Genomic DNA, 21293 nt, shown 5'->3' with positions numbered 1-21293 from the left:
TAACCAGGCAATCACTTTAGAGCGAGCTCTCACCACCCTCAGCCCTGTTTGGTGCCTTCAAGGGCTCCCCAAGCAGGCAGGTCTGGACTCCATGTTGTTCGTACCTTCATTCTGCAGTCCCTGAGCACACACCTGGCTCTGGGCTAGGTTAAGCTGGCATTCAATGATCCTTCCCATGGTCCTCTGGCCAGCCTGAGCCACTCATGAGTGCCTGGCCCCTCCCTGCCTCAGAAATGTCCTCCCTCCTTCCCACCCCATTGCTGGAGGCTCAGCTCAAAGGCCATTGCCCCTGACTCTATGGTAATCAACCCAGAGTACCCTGCCCAGCTCCCTGCTTCCCTTCTCTGCCTGGCATGCTGTGTTTTGGCCACGGGCCCCAGTCATGCCCAGCAGAGCCCTGTGGGGTGGGCAGCAACACGTATCTATCTGTTTGGTCACCCCAGGGGCCTGTAGGCAGGGATGTGGGGAAAGGGAAGTTGACCTGCAGCCTCTCAGTAGAGGAGAGGCCTGGTGCTGGGTTCCCCTCAGGCCTCAGGGACCCCTACTAGGGCTGCACAGGGAGGCCAGAGAGGCCAAAGCCAGAGCTGGCCAAGGGCCCAGAGGCTGCATGTGACGTGGAGGGCAGAGGCACCTCGTCTCTGGGGAGGGCCTCAGCTTGGTACCTGCCGGGCAGGGGTGCTATATGAGCCTGAGATGGTCCCAGTCAGCCCAGACACTGCCCCAGGCATAACAGTGCTGGCACCTCCTCCTCCTTACCTCGGAAGTGGCAGAAGCTGCCCTCTCTTCCCTGGAAAAGGTGAGGGATGGGTGCTGGACAATCAGTAAGCAGGAAGACTGTCAGCTGGGAGGGAGGGACGCAGCGGGGAATCCACTGCCTCACCCAACCTGGAAGACGGCCTGGGACTGAGCAGGCTGCTCTGGAAGCCATGGCAGTGGAGGGGACCTGGTACCACCGAGACCCTCCCCCACGGGCCCCTGCCCAGCAGAAGCTGAAAAGCGGTCACTAGGTACAAAAAGAGTCTGAGACAGCCAAGTCAGGCACCATTTTTTATAAAAACGCATAGTCTCATTTTTCACTCTTTAAAATCACATTCAAAAATCGGCAAAGAAATGCCCCAGGGAATGAGTAGACGGGAGGAGAGGGTGCGCCAACCCAGCCCCAAGGGGGAGAAGGCGCGACACCACACAGGCAGTGCGACTGGCACGAGGGGGCATGCGGTGGGTGAGGCGGCACCCCGAGGTGGCGGCATTGACAGGACATGGGCTGTGGGGCTGGCCAGCCGGGTGAGGGCACACTGATGGGCTGGGGAGGAGGGTACACTGACAGGCCCCAGCTGGCCTCCTTGCTGTGCTGCCTGCCCACCTGGCTGGCACTGTGTGGGCAGATGGGGTGGCATCTGGCCCAGCATCAGGGAGACCTCAGGCCAGGCGAGGCCATTATGGCCCAATCCGCAGTTGCCTTGCTGTGGTCCCTGAGCCCAGGCGCTGAGGGTGGGGGCAAGAGGGGACCTCAGGGAGGGTAGCAGCACCTGCCGCCAGTGCCACCCTCTTGGCCGAGCCCCACAGTGTCCGGGAAGTGGGAGTGGAGGCAGCCAGTGACACAGAGACTTTTCCTGAATAAGGGCACAGGAGCCCCAGTCACTGTGGAGGACTTGGGGGCCAGAGAGACAATGGGCCCCTCCTCTCACTAACGCCATGGGACAGGATAGTGCAGGGCCTGCCCCTCTGCAGCAGGAAAATTCAAGTCGGATCCCTGTGCTGCACTGGACCCTGATGAGGGAGGCTGGACCACCCAGCAATGCCTGTTGGCACAGAGCACAGCCCACGGAGCCCAGGGTGGCACAACTTGGCGTGGCATCATCCCTCAGGGAAGGGGTGGGAGGGCTGCGCTCTTCCCCCACAGGAAGACACTGGGAGCGGGCAGCCCCTGGGGTCAGGATGGAGGGTGCCAGGCAGCGGCTGGGTTGGTGCAGCAGGAGCCGAGGCAAGCGGGCCCCTCCCGGGAGGCTGGGCCAGGCTGGGGCCACAGGAAATCACAATAATTATAAAATAAAACCTTTTCCGCTTGGCGGGAAAACAAATAATAAAAATTCAACAAAATAAATTAGAGGTTTATAAAAGGCAGGCAGGCGGGTCAGAGGCCGTTGGCACTGCCACGCTGGACCAGCGGCACCTTGCTCAGCTCCACCACGGGCGAGCGCGGCTTGTTCTTCATCTTGGGCACCCGCTGTACCAGCTGCTGGGCCTCGCGGTAGGCGTCGCGCAGCTCCTTCTTCCACTGCACCAGCTCAGGGTCGCTCTGCACACACCAAGCCCAGCTGTCAGCTGGGGATCTCCCGAGCCTGCCCAGCCTGGCCCGGCCCCTCGGCCACCCCACCCCTGTCCCAGACCCCACTCACATCGCACTGCAACACGAACTGCTTCCCACCGCGGATCTTGAGGAGCAGGCACTTGCGCTCCTTGATCTGCGTCTCCTCCACCGACTGGATCTCCTCCATGGTCAGCAGGCTCTGCTGCAGGGCCAGGGATGGTGGTGCGGGTAAGGGCCGGCCCACCAGCCACCCGGAAGCCCGGCTCCCGACCCCGCACGGGCTCCTTACCGGGGCCTCGCCCTCACCCCGCCACTCAAGGCGGTTGGGGAACAGGTAGAAGTATCGCCGCTGCCACTGGGTCAGGAAGGGATTGCCCATCTTGGACATGTAGCCATGCATGATGCAGTCCTTGCCCAGGGCGTAGTCTGAGGTGAGAGACAGAGGAGGCTCAGCCGGCCCAGCCTAGGTTGCTTTTTGTTGTTTTGAGACAGGGTCTCCACTCTGTCGCCCAGGCAGCGGCGCAATCTTGGCTCACTGCAACCTCCACCTCCCGGGTTCAAGCGATCCTCCCGCCTCAGCCTCCCGGGTAGCTGGGAGTACAGGCGCGTGCCACCGTGCCCGGGTAATTTTTTGGTAGACACAGGGTTTCATCATGTTGGCCAGGCTGGTCTCGAACTCCTGACCTCAAGTGATCTACGGTCCTCAGCCTCCCGAAGTGCTGGGATTATAGGCGTGAACCATCATGCCTGGCTCTGGCCTGGGTTTCCATCCCAAAGTGGCCACTTTCTGGCTGTGATCCAGGGTGAGTTCCTTAAACCCAAGCCAACTGCTCACTCCTAAGCAGGTGGGGGCCTGGTGCCACAGCAGCGGGTGATCCTCACCTTCCTCGTGGCCCAGCTGCTTGTTCTTGGCTTTCTTGCGGGCCTCCAGCCGGTCTGTCTCAGCATTGATGGTGTCAAAGACGGTCTCTGCCACCTCTTGCTGCCACCGCTCCGAGATGGTGAGGGGGAAGTTGCGGTAGAGCTCCTGGTCACTGTCCAGTAACTACCAGGTGGACAGGACAGAGGCACGTGGATAGACAGATGCCGGAATACCCTCAGTCACAGGCTGCCCAGACCCAAGGCCCTGGGTAGGGATGATCAGGGCAAGTGCTACCCCCAGGGAAGTTGGCTGTGGAGGAGCTGAGGCTCACGAGCTGGCAGGCCTGGCACAGGGAATCACAGGTGGCAAGAAGGACAGGGATCCACCCCCAGGCCACGATCAGAGCCCAGGTGCAAGAGGCCAGGCAAGGCCCAGTACCTTGATTCCTTTTGTGTCCTCCTCATCGAAGGAGCCAATGTCGAAGGCATCGGCTGCATTCACCTCCCCTCGTGGGGGGATCAGCGGGGGAGGGTACTGCAGCAGAACAGGGGTCACGGGCATTAGTTTAGGGGTGGGGGTGCGGAGCCCCCAAGCCCCTGCTACAGACTGTTACCTTCTGCAAGAAGACCATCTGCCAGTCCAGGGAGCGGAAGAAGGGGCTCTCCTTCACCTCCTGAGCCCTGTGGGGAGGGGCCGGTCATCCGGGCTCAGCACCTCCCCCCAGCCCTGGGCTTCACTCCTGGTTGAGCCACTTTCTGGCTGTGTGAAGTTGGGTAAGTTCCTTAAGCCTGAGCTGCTTCCTCATCTCTCAAATGGGAGAACAGCAGTTCCTACGTCACAGGCTTCTGAGTTTAAGCACTGGTACATTTTACAACCCTGTGCCTAATGCTTAATAAATGTTCACAATAAACACAAAAAGCTGCCATCATCGTCGTCTGTGACAAGAGTCCCTCTGGAAGCCAGTTACCAGCAGCTGCAACCTCCAGGGCAGCCCCTGCACCCTGAGAACATTGGACAGAGCTGGCCATGCCCCAACTTGTGAGCTCCTCCAAGGAGGCTGGGACCTTGGACGGGGCTCCAGGTGACTGGACATAGCCCTTATCCTCAGGGGGTCACAGCCAGCAGCATGCCTAAGGTGCCAGGGCACTCACCCTCGGCCCAGGCAGCCCAGTCTCCGGTTGACATCCCTCTGCAGCAACCCCTCCAGCAGGGAGCGGAGTTCAGGGGAGAAGGAGTCGGGCAGCTCCACGGCCTTTGGAGAGGAGTGGGACATAGGCAGGGGCTGAGGAAGAGCACTTGACCCCATCCCAGCTCAGGGGAGAGAGGGGCCCAGGCCCACAGAGAGACAGGGCGCAGCTTCCTAGCTTGCCCGGCAGTCATGCTCCAACAGCATAGCGAGGGCAAGAGCCTATGGGGCAGGAGGTCTGTCTCAGAGGCCAGAGTAGGGGCAGTGGCCGAGATCTCTACCTGCTGGTCGGAACCAACAGTCACAACTCTGACACTCACGAGAGCCCCCAGCCCCACTGTGGCCTGCACCGAGACCTGCACCCACCACTGTCAACGTCACCCACAGGAGCCCCTGGCCCCCCCAGCAGCCCCACGCTGAGACCCACATCCACCATGATTAGTGTTAGGAGCTCCCATCCCCCCCATGGCACTGAGACTCACATCCACCACTGTGTCACCCACAGGAGCCCCCAGCCCTCCGGGGCCCCGAACTGAGACCTGCACCCACCACTGTCAACATCACCCACAGGAGACCCCAGCCCCATAGGATCTCCCGCCACACTGTGGCCCCGAGCTGAGATCTGTACCCACTGTTGCCAGCATCACCCACAGGAGACCCCCGCCCCCCAAGGCCCACGCTGACACCCGCACCTACCATTGTCAGCGTCATGCGGTCGATCTCATGCTTGTCTTTGGTCTTGTGCTGCCGGAAGGGGCTATGTCTGGGCAAGAGGGGCCAAAAACCAAAGTCAAAGGAAAGGAATGGGGAAATGGAGGCAGGCAGCGTGAATGAGCTGTGGGCAGTCAGGGATGGTGCCACCCCTAATACCAAGGCAGCTAGCTATGGGCTCCCTTCCTCTGGCTTCCCACCTGGACTGGGGAGGAACTTCTCTCCACCCGACCCAACTGCCCAGCTGGGACAGGCCACTCACCCCCGCAGCAACTTGAAGAGCATGCAGCCCAGAGAGAACCAGTCAGCGCTGCTGTCGTAGGCCACGCCCTTCTGCAGGACCTCCGGAGCCATGTACCCGTGGGTGCCCCTGTGGGAGCAAGGGGGCCGTGAGCAGGAGTATTGAGGGGTGAGGAGGGGGAGGGTGGCAGGGCACTCACACGCTGGCATGGGGCTTCTTCTTAGAGAAGTCGCAGGCCAGGCCCAGGTCTGAGATCCGCACGTGGCCATGCTCGTCCAGAAGGATGTTGGCCGGCTGTGAAGGAAGCCCAGTGAGCTGCCCGGGACGGCTCGGGATGGGGCCCAGCCAGGCAAGATGCCAGCTGGGTCACTGCTTCACTGGAGACGACAATGGGTCCCCAAGGAAACGGCAAAGATGGGGTCCTCTCTCCTGTCCCCAGTCATAACCTGGACCCAGAGAGTGGGAAGGACAGGGGCGGAGATGGGAAGACACAGGGCAGTCGTGTCCCAGGAGCCCCACTCCTCTAGGCCTGGTGGCCAGGATGCCGAGAGGGAGAGAACAGCCACAGAGGCGCGGCCTGGGGCCAGCAGGGGCATGTACCTTCAGGTCTCGGTAGACCACGAAGCGGCTGTGCATGTGTTCCAGGCCCAGGATGATCTCAGCCGCATAGAAGCGCATGTCAGCCTCGGAGAAGACCCCGTGCTGGGACAGGTGGTAGTGCAGGTCCCCACCTGAGGGAGGCAGCCCCATAGGCGGCACTCAGCATCTTGCCCCAGCCTCCTGCGCTTAGGTCCAGCCCACCCTGGGGCTCGGCCAGCACTCACCGTTCATGAGGTCCAGGATGAAGCTGAGCTTGTCTGGCGTGTGGAATGCATACGACATGCAGACGATGAATGGGCAGTCCTAGGAGGGGAGGGGAGGGGAGAGGTCAGCAGGGGCAATGGGGGTTCCAGAGCCTCAGCAGCGGCCCAGCCTGCCCAGCTCACCCCAGTGCTGACGAGTGAGAGCATGATACGCTCGTTCAGGGCCAGGGTCTCCCCCTGCTTCATCTTGATGCGCTTTTTGTCCAGGCACTTCATGGCATACCTACGAGGCAGACAGAGGGCGGCAGTCAACACCCACCCTTGACACAGGGGCCCAGGACTGCCTCTGGGGGTGCTTGAGGGGAAGACTAGACCCAGGACCAGCCTGTGACACAAATCAGAGATAGGGAGGGCTGGGGCCAGAGAAGCCTGCAGGAGGGTAATAGCAAGGCAAGACAGGGGTGGGTGGGGCAGCACGTGGCCCTGTGCGGAACCCAGTCGTCAGGGCCTCCCAGGATCCCTGCTCTCCCAGCATCCCCCTACGCCAAGCAGGGTGCTTACATCTTGCCTGTGTCGGCCTTCCGGCACCCATAGACCTCGCCGAAGCCCCCACGCCCAATGATGCGATGCACGCTGAAGTCATTCATGGTCAGCTGCAGGGCAGCGACAGCTGCGATCACCACAGGCTGCCTGGGCCCAGCCGTGGGGCAGAGGCACCTGGGCAGCAGGGGCTGGCCCCATGCCAGGTCCCTATACCTGTGTCCTGGCTGTCCTTGCCACACACTTACCTGCTCCAGCCTCCCCATGCCGGCATCCCAGCCCTGACCCCCATAGCCATGGCACTAGGGGCTGACACCCCCTGATCTCCCCACTCTCAGCCAAGTCCCAGGCCCGGCTCCCGGGAGGGGAGTAGCAGGGTGCGCAGCTTTCCACGCCCCACCCAGCCCCACTCACGTGGATGTTGAGCTCCACATTCTTCCACTGGCAAAACCGTGTGAACTTATCGCTGGAAGAGAAGAACCTGGACTCAGGGGCCACTCAGGGTGTGGGAAGGACGATGCTGTCGTGAGCCTGCCCCACCTATCGGCCATTCCCCGGGGTCCCATCAGGGTAGATGTGGAAACATCAGGAGCTTTAATGTCCTCTTCCAGGAATGAAATGTTGGGGGCCTGCCCACCCACAGTGCCAGCCAGTGCTGCTTGGGTGCCCGGCACGGGCCTCGGCCACCTGGCTATGGTTTCCTGCTGGAATCAGATCAGCATAGAGAGGAGGTCTTCCAGTCTAACCCAGACTTCCTGCTCCCATCCCTGCTAGCATACCTCTAGTGACACAGAGCTCACTCCATGGCTGGGCAGCAGTGACACTAAAAAAGCCACTCCCTAAAGCTAGCCAAAATCTGCCTACAATTCTCACCCACTGTGTCAACTCTGGCTGTGAGGGCCATGGGGGCCATGTGCTCTCCTGCACCCACCCCTACTGACCCTGATGCTTCTCAGCCCAGGTGGGCCAGCAAAGTGCTATATAGCCCTCGGGAGAGGAAGAGCCACAGGTGGTGTGGCTCTCCTAGCTCCCAGAGAACAGCCTGAGACGGGCTGTGAGCTGCCTGGTACTGAGGAGGGCAGAGTGAAAGAGGATGACCTGCAGCCTGTCTGACCTCTCAGGAGTCCTAGCAAGGGGGCCACTGACGGACCAGACACCTGCCAGCTCAGGGCCTAATGAAGGCTGGCTTCTACCCTCCACACCAGCCACATAAGCAACCCCTTCCTCGCCCTTCCTTTTCCACACCACCCCGCGCTCACCTCTCGATGAATTTCTGGAACACGTCCCCTCGGAGGTTCTGACAAATCTCTTCGATGTATGGCTAAGGGAGGAAACTGGAAGTTTGTGACTGAGCCCCTAGAGACCATGGCTGCCCAGGCCCCACCCCCAGCTAACTAGGCTCTTTGACCCGGGCTGTCCAAGGTGACCTCGCCTGGGTGGGGACTGGGAGGCACATACCTGGAAGAGATCCGGAGGCACCTGCTTCTTTCCCAGGTGGCCCTGGACATGCTCAGTGGCACTCTTTGAGAAGGGCTGAGGAAGACAGAAGTGGCCATGAATTCTTCGCAGGGTGCTCTCTTCCCCTCCCAACACACAGGTGACTCTGGTCCAGCACGCAGGGCCAGTCCAGGACACTCACGTGCGAGCAGGCCAGCAGCTCCTTCATGATGTACAAGTCGAAGATCTCCCGGCTGCGGGCCACACGCTCCTCCTCCGTCTCCAGCTTCTCGTACTTCTTGATCTGGAGGACGGGATTCCCGCAGGTCATCTATAGCCCAGCAGGTCACAGGGGCACCTACACCAGGTGACTTGTGGATTCCACCAAGCTGCCCCATCCTCCTTCCCTTTCTCTGGCCAGAGCAGGGCCTAGACCTCTGCCTCACCTCCTCGTAGAACTCCACCAAGGGCCTGGCCTCCTCCAGGTGGTTCAGGCAGAAGTCTCGGAAGAGCAGGTACCCTGAAGGCAACCATATCAGGTCACAGAGCCACGCCTCTCTCAGAGCCCTTCCCATCATCGCAGATGGCATGGTTTGGGGCTCCCTGAGTAGAACTGGGTATGGAGGTGGCAGAAGTGGTCTCGGCCCCAGGAAGGGGGTGGACCAGGCGGCTGCTGCCAACTTGAAGACTCCTGGATTCTGGGTTGGGGCCCGTGTTTCTACCCTCTTCCTGAAATCTGTTTCCCCAGAAGGCAGCTGGATGGCGACGGGCAACCAGGGTTGGCACCCCCACTCACTACAGCAGGGCCCTGTGCCTGCTCTGTGAGGCCAACACCCCCCACCAGGGCGGGCTGTGCAGGTGCAACACGATCCTGTCTAGGGGCCCTGCGATGCTGTGGCCACCAGGGCCAGGTCAGGCTCCAGTATGCGGGGAAGGTGAGCAGGGGGCTCTGAGGGGCCACACCACTCCTCTGGACCCAGCCTCCCTCCATTGTCTGGCTGATTTGCCCAGCAGCCTGAGAAAGTGGCAGGGAGGGCAGGTCCAGTTGGGGAAACTGAGGCTCGGGGAGCTGGTCAGACACATTGTCTGTGGCAGAGGCTTGAGTGGAACTCAGGGCTCCTCCACTAGGTAGCAGGTCCCAGGGAAAGAGGTTGGGGGCTAGGGGCTCAGGGAAGGGGGTATGGAAAGGGGATGGGCCACAGGAAACTGGAGAGGCAACGTGGGCTGTGAGAAAGCTCTCAGGAGACCCCAGATAGAGACAGGGTGTCCTTATGCTTGAATGAAAGGCCTGGGCCCTGGGACCTGGTCCCTGAGCGTCATCACTGCCTGGCCTTTAGGGCAGGGTCCTTGAGGAACAAGGAGGAGCTTCACAGTGGGCACAGTGCTCTCATCTGACCCTGACAGGCCTGTGCAGTGAGACTCATGAGTCCCATCTCCCAGATAAGGACACCATCAGCTCAGAGAGGCGAAGTAACTGGCCCAAGGACACGTGGCACAGGCCTGGGACCCAAATTTTGTGCTTCCTGATACACTGACTCCCCCGGGCTGATCTCCAATGCCTGATCCTATTGGGCCAGGATACTCTCTGTCCAGAGCTCAGCTCCTGTTCTCGGGAAGGCCAAATCAGAGCCATGTGCGGCTGGCACCTGCTTCCTTGAGACCTGCCCCAAGCCTGCCCTCTGGGCCAGGTCCACAGGGTGGGTCACATATGACTCCTGACAGCAGGCATCAGACACCAGCTGGAGAAATGGAGGGCCAGTGCCAGGCAGGTTGCTTACAAAGAGGGCCCATGGGGTGGGGCGGGGCCAACCACAGCTCAGCAGGCTCCACAGGAAGGGCCCCGCCTCTTCCTGTCAGTTCCACCAACGACCCAGAGCAGCTGCGGCAGCGCCAAGGGGAAGCTGCAACTCTCGAAAACAAAAACCCCAAAGGAGGAACTTCCCTGACGGCCCTGTAAGACTCTGGGCCCCCACCCCCACCACGGGGCTCCCTGGGCTGATGGCCAGGGTGTGGGAGGCATGCGGGGTCACCGAGACTTGGAGCAACCCCTGGGGTCTCACTGAGTGGATGGGAGGCCAAACCTCCAGAGAGTGGGGAGCACAGGTGGGCCGGTTGGGGTAGGGGCAAGAAGTCAACCCCAGTGGCTGGCAGAGCCGCTGCCATACTCACCCAGCTTCTGGGAGAAGATCTTCTCAAAGGTCACTTCGCCCCGGTCCTCCAGGTACTTCTGCATGACACTGCGGATGCTGAGGGATGAGGGGCACAGTAAGCAGAAGCCCCAGAGCCCTGTCAGGGCTGTAGGCCCAGAAACACGAGCTGAGGGCGCTGCTGGTGGTGTCACTGCCCCCTCCAGGAAGGAGGCCACCCTGTCAGGTCTACTTACTTATCCCAGCCACAGGTCAGACCAGAGGGCTTCGAGGAAGCCTTTGCCTGCACCACCCTTGCCAGGCTGTGTCCCCAAAGGCCAGGGTGGCCAGCAGGTGGCCCCTGCTCAGAGGCCCATGGCCTGTGGGGTCTGGTCCCAGTGCTGCCACTGGCTGGCTTTGGGAACTTGGCCAAATCACAAAAGCCTGATTTGTGACCTGATGAACAGATACACGTGGCATCTTCACAAAGTGGCACATAGCTCGGCCATAAAAAGGAACAAGGCACTGACAACGGGCCACCACATGGATGAGCCTTGAAAACATGAGGCTGAACGAAGCCAGTCACAAAGGGTCGTAGCATATTGAGAGATTCCACTCATGGGAACAGATCCACAGACACAGAATGCAGATCCGTGGCTGCTGGGGCTGGGGAAGGGAGAGGGGTGAATGCTGGTGGGGAATGGGGTTTCTTTTTGGATAAGGGTTGCACAACATGGTAAATGTACTAAAAACTACTACGTCGCATAATAAAGTGAATATTGTATGAATTACATTTCGATTTTCTAAATTGTAAGAAAAGGCCACGTCTTGGTTCATGTGTCCCTAGTGCTCAGATATAAAATGTGACCTCTGCCCTGGGTTGCTTGGTATGACGGTAGAGGAGGGCCTGGCCACTGCGATCCCCAAAACCCAACCTGACACCCCCACCCTGTTTATCTCACCTGCACACTGAGCGCTGTCTGGGAGAGCCATATTCCCTGCCTCAGATACCACCTAACTGTCCCCTCCTGCCCTCTCCTGGGCCATCTCCAGCTCAGCCCTGTCTGTCCCAACGGCCAGCGGTGGTTGGCATCTGGTCTTCACTAGTCCGGGCTCCTGGGGTAAAGCGTAGTTGCCATACTGAGGGCATGTGCGGGGCTGGGGGCTTGTAGGGCCAATACAACTAAGCCCATGTCACGCTCACGTGGCCCTACAGGATTTATGGGGCCACCAGCAGGCCTCCTGTTAAAAGACTACAGCTGGTAGAGACTTGGATCCACAAGTCCAGGCTCTCTGTGCTTGGCATGGCCCCTGCCTCTCTGCACCCCTGGCCCTGACCCTAGGAGCCCAGCCCAGAGCTGGTCAGACTGGCCACCCAGGCTGTGGTCACAATGACCAGCTACACATCTACCCATGTACATCATGTGTAAGCCACCCCTGCTCCAGGCAGCCCTGCCCAGGGCATGGTTATGATGCTGTGATGACAGATGGCATGTGCAGAGGGCTTGGGAAGGGGTAGAGGCCTCTGGGTCGGGGAGAGGCTGCGTGGAGAAGGTGAACTCCACTGGGTTCCTGGAGGGCAAATGGAATGTCAGCAGGTGGTGAAGCCAGTGCTGGTGAACGTGGGAACAGGCAGGAGAGGGTATGCCCAGGGAAGAGCAAGAGGCCAAGAGGGCAGGGGAGAGGGCACACAAAGGCCATGGTGAGAGGAAGGGCAGGGCCTTGCAAACCAGGGGGCTTCAGAGCCAAGGAGTAGCAGGGAGAGCAGGACTCAGGGGGCTCGGCCCAGGGTGGTGGTGGCCCCACTCCACTGGAGGCGCCACGCGGAGGAAGCCCAGGCAGAGGCGAGACTTGGCCAAGAAGAAGGGGAAGAGGGTGGGTGGGAGAAGGCTCAGGCTGTTGGGGAGAAGGGTTATGAGGCCAGCCCTGGCTTTGGGCCTGAGGGTCTGGAAGAGCAGCAGCTCCAGCCAGAAGAGCAGTCTGTGCAGAGTGGACCTGCCTGTGGACCCTGCCTGGCCTCTGGCCTTGGGTTCGAGGGGGCTCCTATCCATTTCCGCTGGGCACTGTCCTTCCAAGAAGGGCTGCTCTAACTTGGTTTGAGCCTTCCTCAGGAAAGGCCATGTGAGATAGCATGGGCCAGCAGGGCTGCCGTGAGCACTGTCCGAGACCGCCACCCCCTCGCCTGCTCCCCACCCTCAGAGGCTGGGAGGGGCCGTGATCTCTTCCAAAGTTGTCTCCAACAGGAAGTAGGGCACTAAAGACAAGGATGGGCCTAGGTGACCCTGAGTTTGCATCCTGTGACTCCTTTGGAACAGACCCTGCCGGGCCGGGAAGAGGATAGCCTGCGCCCCCGCTGACCAGGGAGCGAGCATAACCTCCAGGAACTGACAGGAACTCTGAGGATGGGCCCCTCGTCCACGCCGGCACAGCCGCCCCTTCAGGCCACACGCCAGCTCATGTCCACCAGTCACCATCCACCATCAAGGACATGCTTCCCGGCATGTGGGACTCCCAGGAACACAGGAAACAGTGGACAGAGACTGGTGCTTCTCACACAGCAGGGGCTTCATAAAAAATCTGTTTCACTGAGAAAGACCCAGTCCTGCCCTCAGTGCCTACAGACAGAAGGCCTGGGCCCTGGGCGGCCTTGGGGTACAGGTTATGCACTGGGAGACGGGGGCGTGGACAAAACCACAAGGCCAAAGGCTCACATCTCATGTGGGAGGTGGGCCGGGAAGGCAGGGCCTTTGTCACCCCTCACCCCAGCTCTGGGTGCTCTGCTTTTGCACCCAGATTTTGAGTTTTTGGACACAGAAGGGGATGAAAAAAAGCAATTAAAAAAAAATCACAAAATGCCAGTCTTCTGGGGCAGTGGAGGGTCAAGTGGGTATGATCAGGTGCTGGTCAGGCAGAAGGTAGACACGGCAGACGACAGGCAAAACAGTTCCAGCCTGTGGGGGTCACCCACTAGGAGCCGGGCATGGTCCCAGGAATGGGAGCCGCGGGGCTTCAGTGGTAAGCCCCACTGACCTCCAGACTTGCTTCCTGGGAACCTGCAAAAATGCTGCCAGCTTGGCAGAGGAAATGGCCACGCAGGAGCCAGGGAAGAGCCACTGCCACTTCTCAACTGGACACACAAAATCTCCAAGGGGGAAGCATGCTCACTAAGTGACCCTGCCTGCAACAGCCAGGGGACCCTGCCAGGCACGGCCTTTCTCCTTCCTAGGGAACAGCAGGAAGCAGGACCCGGGGCTCAGAGGCCGTCTCTCCCCTCAGTAGCCACCCCTGGGCATGGCCACTGCATTCTTCCCACCCCACAGCACTCTACTTTCTTCCTTAAAAAGAAAAAAATGCTTTTTAAATAAAATAAACACCCCCCACACACACACCCCGCGCCACTGCAAGAGACCAAACACAAGGGCAGACAGGGGCAGTCCTTGAATGGAGCCCCAAAGTGGCAATTTTAGGGTTTCCTGTCTATCCCCATGGGTCTGGCAGCCAAGGGAACTGGCAGGTTGGAAGAACATGCCACTGGGGGCAGCTCCTGCCAGGGTGGCAAGCACGGGCAGGCACGGGGGCAGGGCACCCTCCTGGGCTGGGTCACCTTGTCTCCAGCACCGCTCCCTGATACTGGCAGAGTGTGGAGTGGCAGTGAGCCCAGAGCGTGTCCCTGCCCCAACCCAGGTCAGCAACCCTGAGATTCAGGGGCACGTGGCTCCCAAGATCCACTCTGGAGCATCAGGAGAACCAAGTGGCCTCAACAGTCCCAGATGGAAGGACCCTCAGGTTCCCAAGGCCTTTGGGGAAGGGCCTCAGAGCCACCTTTGCTCTGGCTGTTGGATGGGTGCCTGGGTTCCAAATGGCCCTCCACACGTCCTTCCCTGGGAGGCCAGGCCTGGTCACAAACTTTAAATGTCCATTTTCCCCACCTTTAAAATGAGGATGTCAACGAGATACTGAATGGCCTCTGCTGCACTGGCCGTTTACAAGCCTGGGCGGACACGGCAGGAGGGGGGACTCCTAAGATGCCAGGCTGGCCATGCTGCCCGCCGTGCCTTGCCTGCTGGGCCGTGGGAGACAGCGGCCCGAGCCCCGTTCCTCAGCACCCCACAGCTCACCAACAGTCTACATTGGAATCACCCAGTAACCGGTCTCGCTCAAGCCTCTTCTCCACACTTGCCATGTCCTTGGAGGACAGGGCCCGTGGCTAGGGCTGAGCCGAGCAGGGTGACTGAGACTCTCCTGCTCATAGACAGCTTCAGGCACTGCATGGCTCCACTGTGGCCCAGAGGGTAGAGCCTGAAGCCTGCCCTGCCAAAGTCAAGGGCTCCTTGCGCAGAGGCGCTTAGTGCCCGGGAGGCCCGCCCAGCCCTGGGAGGGAGTGGTCAGCCCCACTCCCAGCACCGCAACAGTGAGGACAGCCTGCACCAGCTCCTGCTGCTCCCAGAGCAGGCCCAGCCCGACTCTGGCGACAGAAGGCAGTGAGCAGCTGTAGCACTGAGCACTGGGTGACAGGAAGGAGTGGGCACTGAGGGGAGCACTTCCGGTAGCTTCCGGCACCTCATGGTTCGGAAGAAACGCAGTCCAGGCCATGCTTTGTGGCCTGGGCTCTCTCAGGTGGCTCCTGCTCTGGGTCAGAGACCACAGCTGTGTGAACGAGAGGGGGTGACAAGTCACAGGCAAACACACTCTTGCTGACAGTGAGGAAACCAAGGCTGGAGGAAGATGACTGGGCCACATGCTCCAAAGCCCACAGTGAGTGAGTGGCAAAGAAAATGTCCAAAGGCTCCCTGAGAAATGACCTCCCACCACAGCACCCTTCACTCTCCCCTTGACCTCTGTGGAAGAGCTGGGTACGGGGCCGGAGGACCCTGACACGTGCCCAGCCTCTGGCCTGACTGCCTTCCTTACCCCGACCACGGGCTGCAGGGAGCAGGCAGCCCCCACTCCCAGGAACCTAGGATGGAGGCAGCCTTGGCCGAGGTTTCTGTGTCCCTCGTGCAACAGTGATGCTAAAGCTTTCATTCTGGATGGTGTGAACTGGCACGAAGCCTGGCGGGTCTGGTGCAGCCACTCTGGGAACCATCGTGGCCTGGGAGACCAGCACTCACCAGCCAGCCAAGCAGGGCCTGTGGCTGCACGGAGGTGCTCCCTGTGGCATTTCCGGGAAACCTGACACCAAGGTGGCAGCAGCAGGAGGAAGTCTCCTGGGGCTTCTTAATATTTCTCAATGACTCTCCCTGGGGCCAACAATGTCCTCAGAGCTCAAGGACCAAGGACGGGCCTGTAGACCAAATGGGAAAGACCAGCCCAAACCGTCAGGTCCAAGGCAAGCCCTGAACAGGGCCGTGCAGGCAGCCAGGATCTGCAGCAGCTCGGGCTCCGGAACGTCGCGGCGGCCACAAAGCAGCTCCCTTGCGGGGATGATTGGGAAGAGGCACTCTGGCGGCCTTGTCAAATGTCACGGCTTCTTCACAAATATGACATGAGCACCCACACCCTGCAATTTACTGCCGACATGGAGACCGTAATCTACATCACGTTAGAATGCACCAAGAACAAACTTCCAGAACTCCGTGCCCTGCAATTCCCAGGAGGAGGCTGCCCCACCCCAAACACAAGACGGTTTCTAGAGACAGAAAACTGTCCCCGCCATGGAACAGAGCTGCCAACATGTTAATACCAGAAAAACCCACTTCTGCCAGCATAGACAGGTCCCTTTGCAGTAAGCAGCAAGGCAGAGAAGGGATGTTACTGTTTCAGAAAAAAGCTGCAGCCAAACTCCTCATTTTTAGCATTTCGTTTGCAGCAGAGCAGAAATAATGTGAATATAATTCCATCCAGCAGCAGAAACTGACCCATGGGGAGCCAGCGGAGAGTCAGGAAGGGGCCCGGGGAGAAAGGACGGGTGTGAGGGAGGCTGTGCGTCCTCAAAGGCTATCCTGTGCTTTGGTTTCTGCTGTGTTCCGAGGCAAGAGCATAATATCCCGAAAGCAACAAGCAACTGCGCGCAGTCCAAACCCACCAGCAGCCTGAGCCCTCAGCCCCTCTGCCAAGCCCACCTGGACGCAACCTAGGCATGGGGAGGAGACGCTGGCTGCGGATCGTGCCTTCACCTGACGTCACCAGAACTTACTACTAGGAATTGATCGTGCATTAATAGGACACCTCATTCTGAGTGAACAGATCCCAGATTCTCCTGCACAGATTCCAACCTGCATTGCTCACACTCCCTTCAAATCCATTTACCCAGGTAATGGTGGGCGGGCGACTTAATGGCAAATAAGTGAAACCCATGCTCTGGAAAGGAAAACAGATGGCAAAGACATCCCAGAGCCCCATTCCTGGGGAACCGCAGGGCTTCAAAGGCCCAGAGGGAGTGACTGCAGGGAAGATCATCTTGTTTTCAGGGAAAGGAGTCGGGAGAATGCGGCCGCTGAAGTGGAAACTTCTGGGTAAGGGACAGAGGCTGGAAGCAGCAGGGTTTCAGCGGGTGCTGCAGGAACGGAGGAAGGAGGGAGGGAGAGAGGGAGGGAGAAAAGCTTCCCGCTGGACCCCCTCCCCCACAAATCCAGGGCAGGAAGTTCTGGCTGCAAAGAGTTAACAGGAATGCAGCAGCAGTGGAGGAACAGGGGCAGGGTCTGGAGAGACGGGGAAGCCAGAAAGGGGCAGGAAGGAGGAAACTCTCTGTGGGGGAGGGACCAGGAAACAGCCAAGAAATAAAGTGGCTGCAAGAGGCACCCAGCTCTGATGACCTGCTGCTGGGGCTGCCACTGTCACTGGAGAGGGCAGGGAAATCTCCTGGGACCGCCCAGGCCGGGTTCTCTCAGCTAGGAGCCCAGAGATTAATTAGGTGAGGCCTCAGTGGTCACATTAAGCAAATGATAATTCCAAGACTACTGCCTGCTGGGAAAGGGAGACAGCACTTCCTTCAGGGCAAGGCCCAGATCACAGACCCTGAGAGTGAAGGGGCAGCCCCTCATTTCACCAAGATGGAAACTGAGGCAGGCCCACTGGGGCTAAGGGACTCGCCTGGGTCCCCTGTGAGCTGGTGGTATTACAGAGGGAGAAGCCCGGTCTCCCATCTTCCAGATACACAATGCTGCATTACGCTGCCCCTTCCACAAGAAAGTCCTCGGATTCTATAGAGTGACAGAAGGGGAAGCCCCTGTGCCAACTCAATGTAGCACTGTGCCCAACCACTCCCATTCCCTAGCCTTTGGAACGCAGAGCTGTGATGCCAGCCCAGCTCCTGGCCAAGCCACATCTCCAGGCACCAGCCATGGGGGTGCTTCCAAGGTGGGCCACCCCAAGGTGTGAACAATTCCCAGTGGCACCCTGTCACAGGGAGAAGCCACAGCCCCTCTCCCTGCCTCTGCCCTTGACCTTGTGGGTATGGGGAAGACAGGCTCCTGTATCTGACAGTGCCCTGAAGTGGAGCTGCCCCTCAGTGCAGTAGCCTTGCCAGGGCAGCTCCATCCGTCAACGCAGAGGAGGCTGAGCCTGGTGAACTGTGACAGCTGATGGCCCCAGATGAGGGGTGCCAGTCAGCCCACGCCACAAAATGCAGACGGGGCGACAACAGTGGTGTGCAGGTGTGGGTGGAGCGGGTACAGCACAACAGAGAAACAGCACTGGCCTGTGTGGTCCAGAAACCCAAGGCCCCATTCCAGCTTTCCTCTGTGATGAGGACACGACTCCTCCCATCCCTGAGTCTCAATGACTCTAATTGCTAAAGGGGAGAATCCCACCTGCTGGGTCTGCCTCCCACAGTTGTCAAACGGACAAAATGATGTAAAAAGCACTCTGCAAACCGGAAAGTGCCAGGCAGGAAAGTGCCAGGCAAACGTGAGACACGGCAGGATCACCTTCCCGGGTGGGGGAGCCTCTGCAACCCCTGGGTATGCAAGGCATTACGAAAAGGGTGGCCTGCCTCCAATGCCCCAGCCCTGGAGCCCCAGGCAGGGCAGCCCGCAGCCCTTCCCAGGCCTCAGCATACTGACATTTGGAACTAGTGGATGTGGGCAATATGCCGAAAGCCATGCTGCTGATGGTGACCCAATGTGAAATCTAGGCTGCCCGGCTCGGCCTCCTGCTGTCCTCCTAGAATCCCAACTGATCTTGTTTCTGTTCAGGACTGCATGGGGCATCACACAGTCCTGGTATTTCTTGAGCAACTACCACATGCCAGGCATCACCTTGCCAGCTTCACAGGTTGGTTGTTGGCTGAATTGAGATGACAGATGTCAAAATAAGCAAGTCAGTAATAATTCCTATCATTATTGCTATCACCGTCATCACTACCATGGACAGGCAAGGGGACAGGGAAAGAACATCTCATTTCTCAGGGTTCCAACACCTGCAGAGCCAAGCCAAGGCGGCGCCCCATCTGAAGCAATGCATTCTGGGGAGAGATCACCCGAAGGCAGACAGTTCCAGAAAAGGCCCCGCCTCACACGTTGCAGAACTCCATCCTGCAGGGGGATCTCGAGGCTGCGGCCACCAAGGAGAGCCGTTTCGAGCCCTAGAGGCTGACTCCCCCGTTTCCTCCCTCGTGGCGCTGTCATTTCTGAACTCGTTTCTGTACTAACTGTCACTGCTCCCTGGACAGCCCCCAGCTGACAGTCAGTCTGGTTCCTGTTTTGAGAAATCTGATTGTAAATGTCTTAGAAAAAAATAAAGGCCCTAACGGCCTTTTCAAAATGCAGACCAATTTTCCTCTCTCAGGCTTGATGTTCAGGCAATCTGAACACCGGTGAGCAGGGCATGGCAGAGGGGGCCAGTGAAGGCCATAGGCATGGCAGCCCTGCAGTGTCAGCTGGGGCTGAGATGGCTGCTTCAAAGGCCGAGGGACACCGCAGAGTCACAGCTCTTATTTCACGCCATCCACATTTCACAGATGAGAAGACCAAGGCCCAGTGCGGGAAGGGTAGGTCATAAGATAAGACCCAGAGTCACACGATAAGACCACAGCAGTGTGGACAGGCCCCAGTGGGCACCAGGAGGCTAACTGTCAAGCATGCACAAGGAGTTGCCACACGACACAAGGAATCGTGGCGGGCACATCTGCTCCCTGGCACAGGCCAGAGGAGCCAATGAAATGTAGAACCGGAAGTCTGAAGCCCTGATCTGTTGGCCAGATGCTACCTGGGACTACCTGTGTGACTCTGGACAGGCTACTCACCTCTGGATCTTCAGTTTCCCCACCTGTTCCACAGGGACAAAAGCCACACCTGTCCTCCCTACCCCATGAGCTGCTGAGAGGCTCACACAGTGGAGACTCTATCAGCCATAAAATGCTGGACAAACCGCAGCAATCGTCCACATCCTGTGTACTTTTGCAACTACATCCTGAACAGTCTAAACTTTGATACCAGGTGTGATGTCAGTTGACTTACAGAGAGGTGGCAGCTAAGGTCCAGCTGTTGCAGGTGTGCTGGGAGGGTCCCTGGTTAACAGCACCCACAGGGCACCATATGCAGGGCCCGCCAGAGAAGGAATGTGGGGGAGAGGGCACAGGGGATGTTTCCCCCACCTGAGCGCAGTCTGAGGGGGTGGGTGCCCGCAGCACCCCAGGTCCTGCACACCACGCCGCCCTGAAAGCACTCTCAAGCCCAACTCCAGGACAGCGACCCCACCAGAGGGTGGGAGAAGAGTCCGGAAGACTGGCTGTCCCCCCACACCTCACATAAGTGTAGATAGGAGAGACGGGTGGGGGTAGTAGAAACCCCAAGGCGGGTGCCCGGGAACAGGGACAGCAAAAGGGTGGATGACATGGTCAGGCGAGGTAAATGGTGGCCGGCGGAGGGGAGAGGACCCCACAGGGACCAAGGGCTGCTAGGAGGATGAAGGGGTGCACCGGGTCCCTGTGGGAGAAGGCGGGAGCGAGAGGCTGACAGCGACCGGCGGGGCGGGGGGCCGACGGAGCGCGATAAGGAGGCAGCAGGGCGGCCTGGGGTATCCGAGGGGATCCGGGGGCCGATGGGGCAGAAGAGCTCAGGAGTCGGGGCGCTCTAGGCTCAGGCGCCAGGGTCTGGGGCTTACGGTCTGGATCCGCAGGCGCCAAGGCCACGCTGCTCCGGGCTGGGAGGCCGACAGGGGGTCTCGAGGACCGGCCTCGGGAGTCCGGGTCGCGGGGTCGAGCGCGGGGTCCCTGGTCTGGGGCCGCGTCCGGGGCGCCCGTGGGGTCCGGCTGGGGCCGTGGGCGGCTTCTCCTCACCTGGGCTCGGGCAGCAGGATCTTCTTGCTGGCGCGCGCGGCCGGTGTGGCCTTGCTCTTCTCCATGGCCATCAGGTAGCTCACGTCGGCCAGCACCGCCTCCAGGTCCGCCATCTTGGCGGCGGCGCTGCCTCCTCCCGCCGCCGCCGCCGCCGCCGCCGCCGCCGCCGCTCCCGCTCGCTCGGCGCTCGGCCCGGCCCGGCCGCGGCTCGCTCGGCCTCGGGCGCCGCCGCCTCCCTCCTGGCCCCACTCGGCGCCCGCGGCTCCACTCGCCGCCGCTCACAGGCGGCGCCGCCCCATGGCGCCGGCTCGGGCCCGGCCCCGGCTTGCGCTCCGCTCCCGCCGGGACTGCAGTCGGGGCGCCGCCGCCACCGCCGCCCGCGCGCCCGCGCCCCGGAGCCGCTGCCGCCTCCGGCCCCGCCTGCCGCGCACAGCGCCAGCGAGCCCGCTAGGGCCCGAGCCGGGCGGGCGGCGGCGCCCCCTGGAGGCCGCGCGGAGCCTGACCCCGAACCAGACCTGAGACCGCGGGCTCAGCCCCTGGCCTTGACCGCGGCCCTGGATGCTGGGCGGCGACCCGGGCCTGGAACACGACAGGGACCCGGCACCGAAGACGACCCCAGACCCACTCCCTGACCATAACCTCGGGTCACATCTCTGGATTCCAGGCTCCCCAATCAGGCCGTGGCCCTGACACCAGATGTGGATCACAAGGACCCTGGACGCTCACCGAGACACAGATTCAGACCTTGGAACACGATCCCAGGGCTTCCATCTCAGACCCTGGCTTTAACCCCGTACTCCCTGGCCTTGGACGCAGTCACGACCTAACACCAGACTCCAGACTCAAACTTGGCCCAC

The 21293-nt window shown here is 60.3% G+C and overlaps 1 protein-coding gene across 3 annotated transcripts; it reads right to left on the bottom strand.

Moving 5' to 3' along the window:
* Positions 1-1034: 1034 nt before the first annotated feature.
* GRK2 (G protein-coupled receptor kinase 2) lies at positions 1035-20858 on the bottom strand. 3 transcript variants are annotated; one of them, XM_035263463.2, is made up of 21 exons: positions 20437-20858; positions 10261-10337; positions 8538-8611; positions 8294-8395; positions 8113-8187; positions 7914-7975; positions 7069-7120; positions 6676-6767; positions 6298-6397; positions 6136-6214; positions 5912-6042; positions 5511-5605; positions 5333-5440; positions 5056-5122; positions 4325-4425; positions 3787-3853; positions 3612-3707; positions 3194-3356; positions 2601-2737; positions 2400-2513; positions 1035-2299 (listed from the first exon to the last, which is right to left on the bottom strand). In XM_035263463.2, the coding sequence occupies exons 1-21, from the start codon at positions 20547-20549 to the stop codon at positions 2135-2137; spliced, it is 2070 nt and encodes a 689-aa protein (XP_035119354.1). In that variant the 5' UTR covers positions 20550-20858; the 3' UTR covers positions 1035-2134. The 3 variants fall into 3 exon arrangements, with proteins under 3 accessions (XP_035119354.1, XP_078197674.1, XP_078197675.1); XM_078341548.1 differs by lacking the exon at positions 20437-20858 and adding an exon at positions 20262-20385; XM_078341549.1 differs by lacking the exon at positions 20437-20858 and adding an exon at positions 11180-11558.
* Positions 20859-21293: the final 435 nt, after the last annotated feature.

The sequence above is a fragment of the Callithrix jacchus genome, chromosome 10, assembly GCF_049354715.1.
Source record: "Callithrix jacchus isolate 240 chromosome 10, calJac240_pri, whole genome shotgun sequence".
NCBI lineage: Eukaryota > Metazoa > Chordata > Mammalia > Primates > Cebidae > Callithrix > Callithrix jacchus.
Note: the sequence above shows the minus strand (reverse complement) of the source record. Positions and strands in the feature narration are given on the sequence as shown.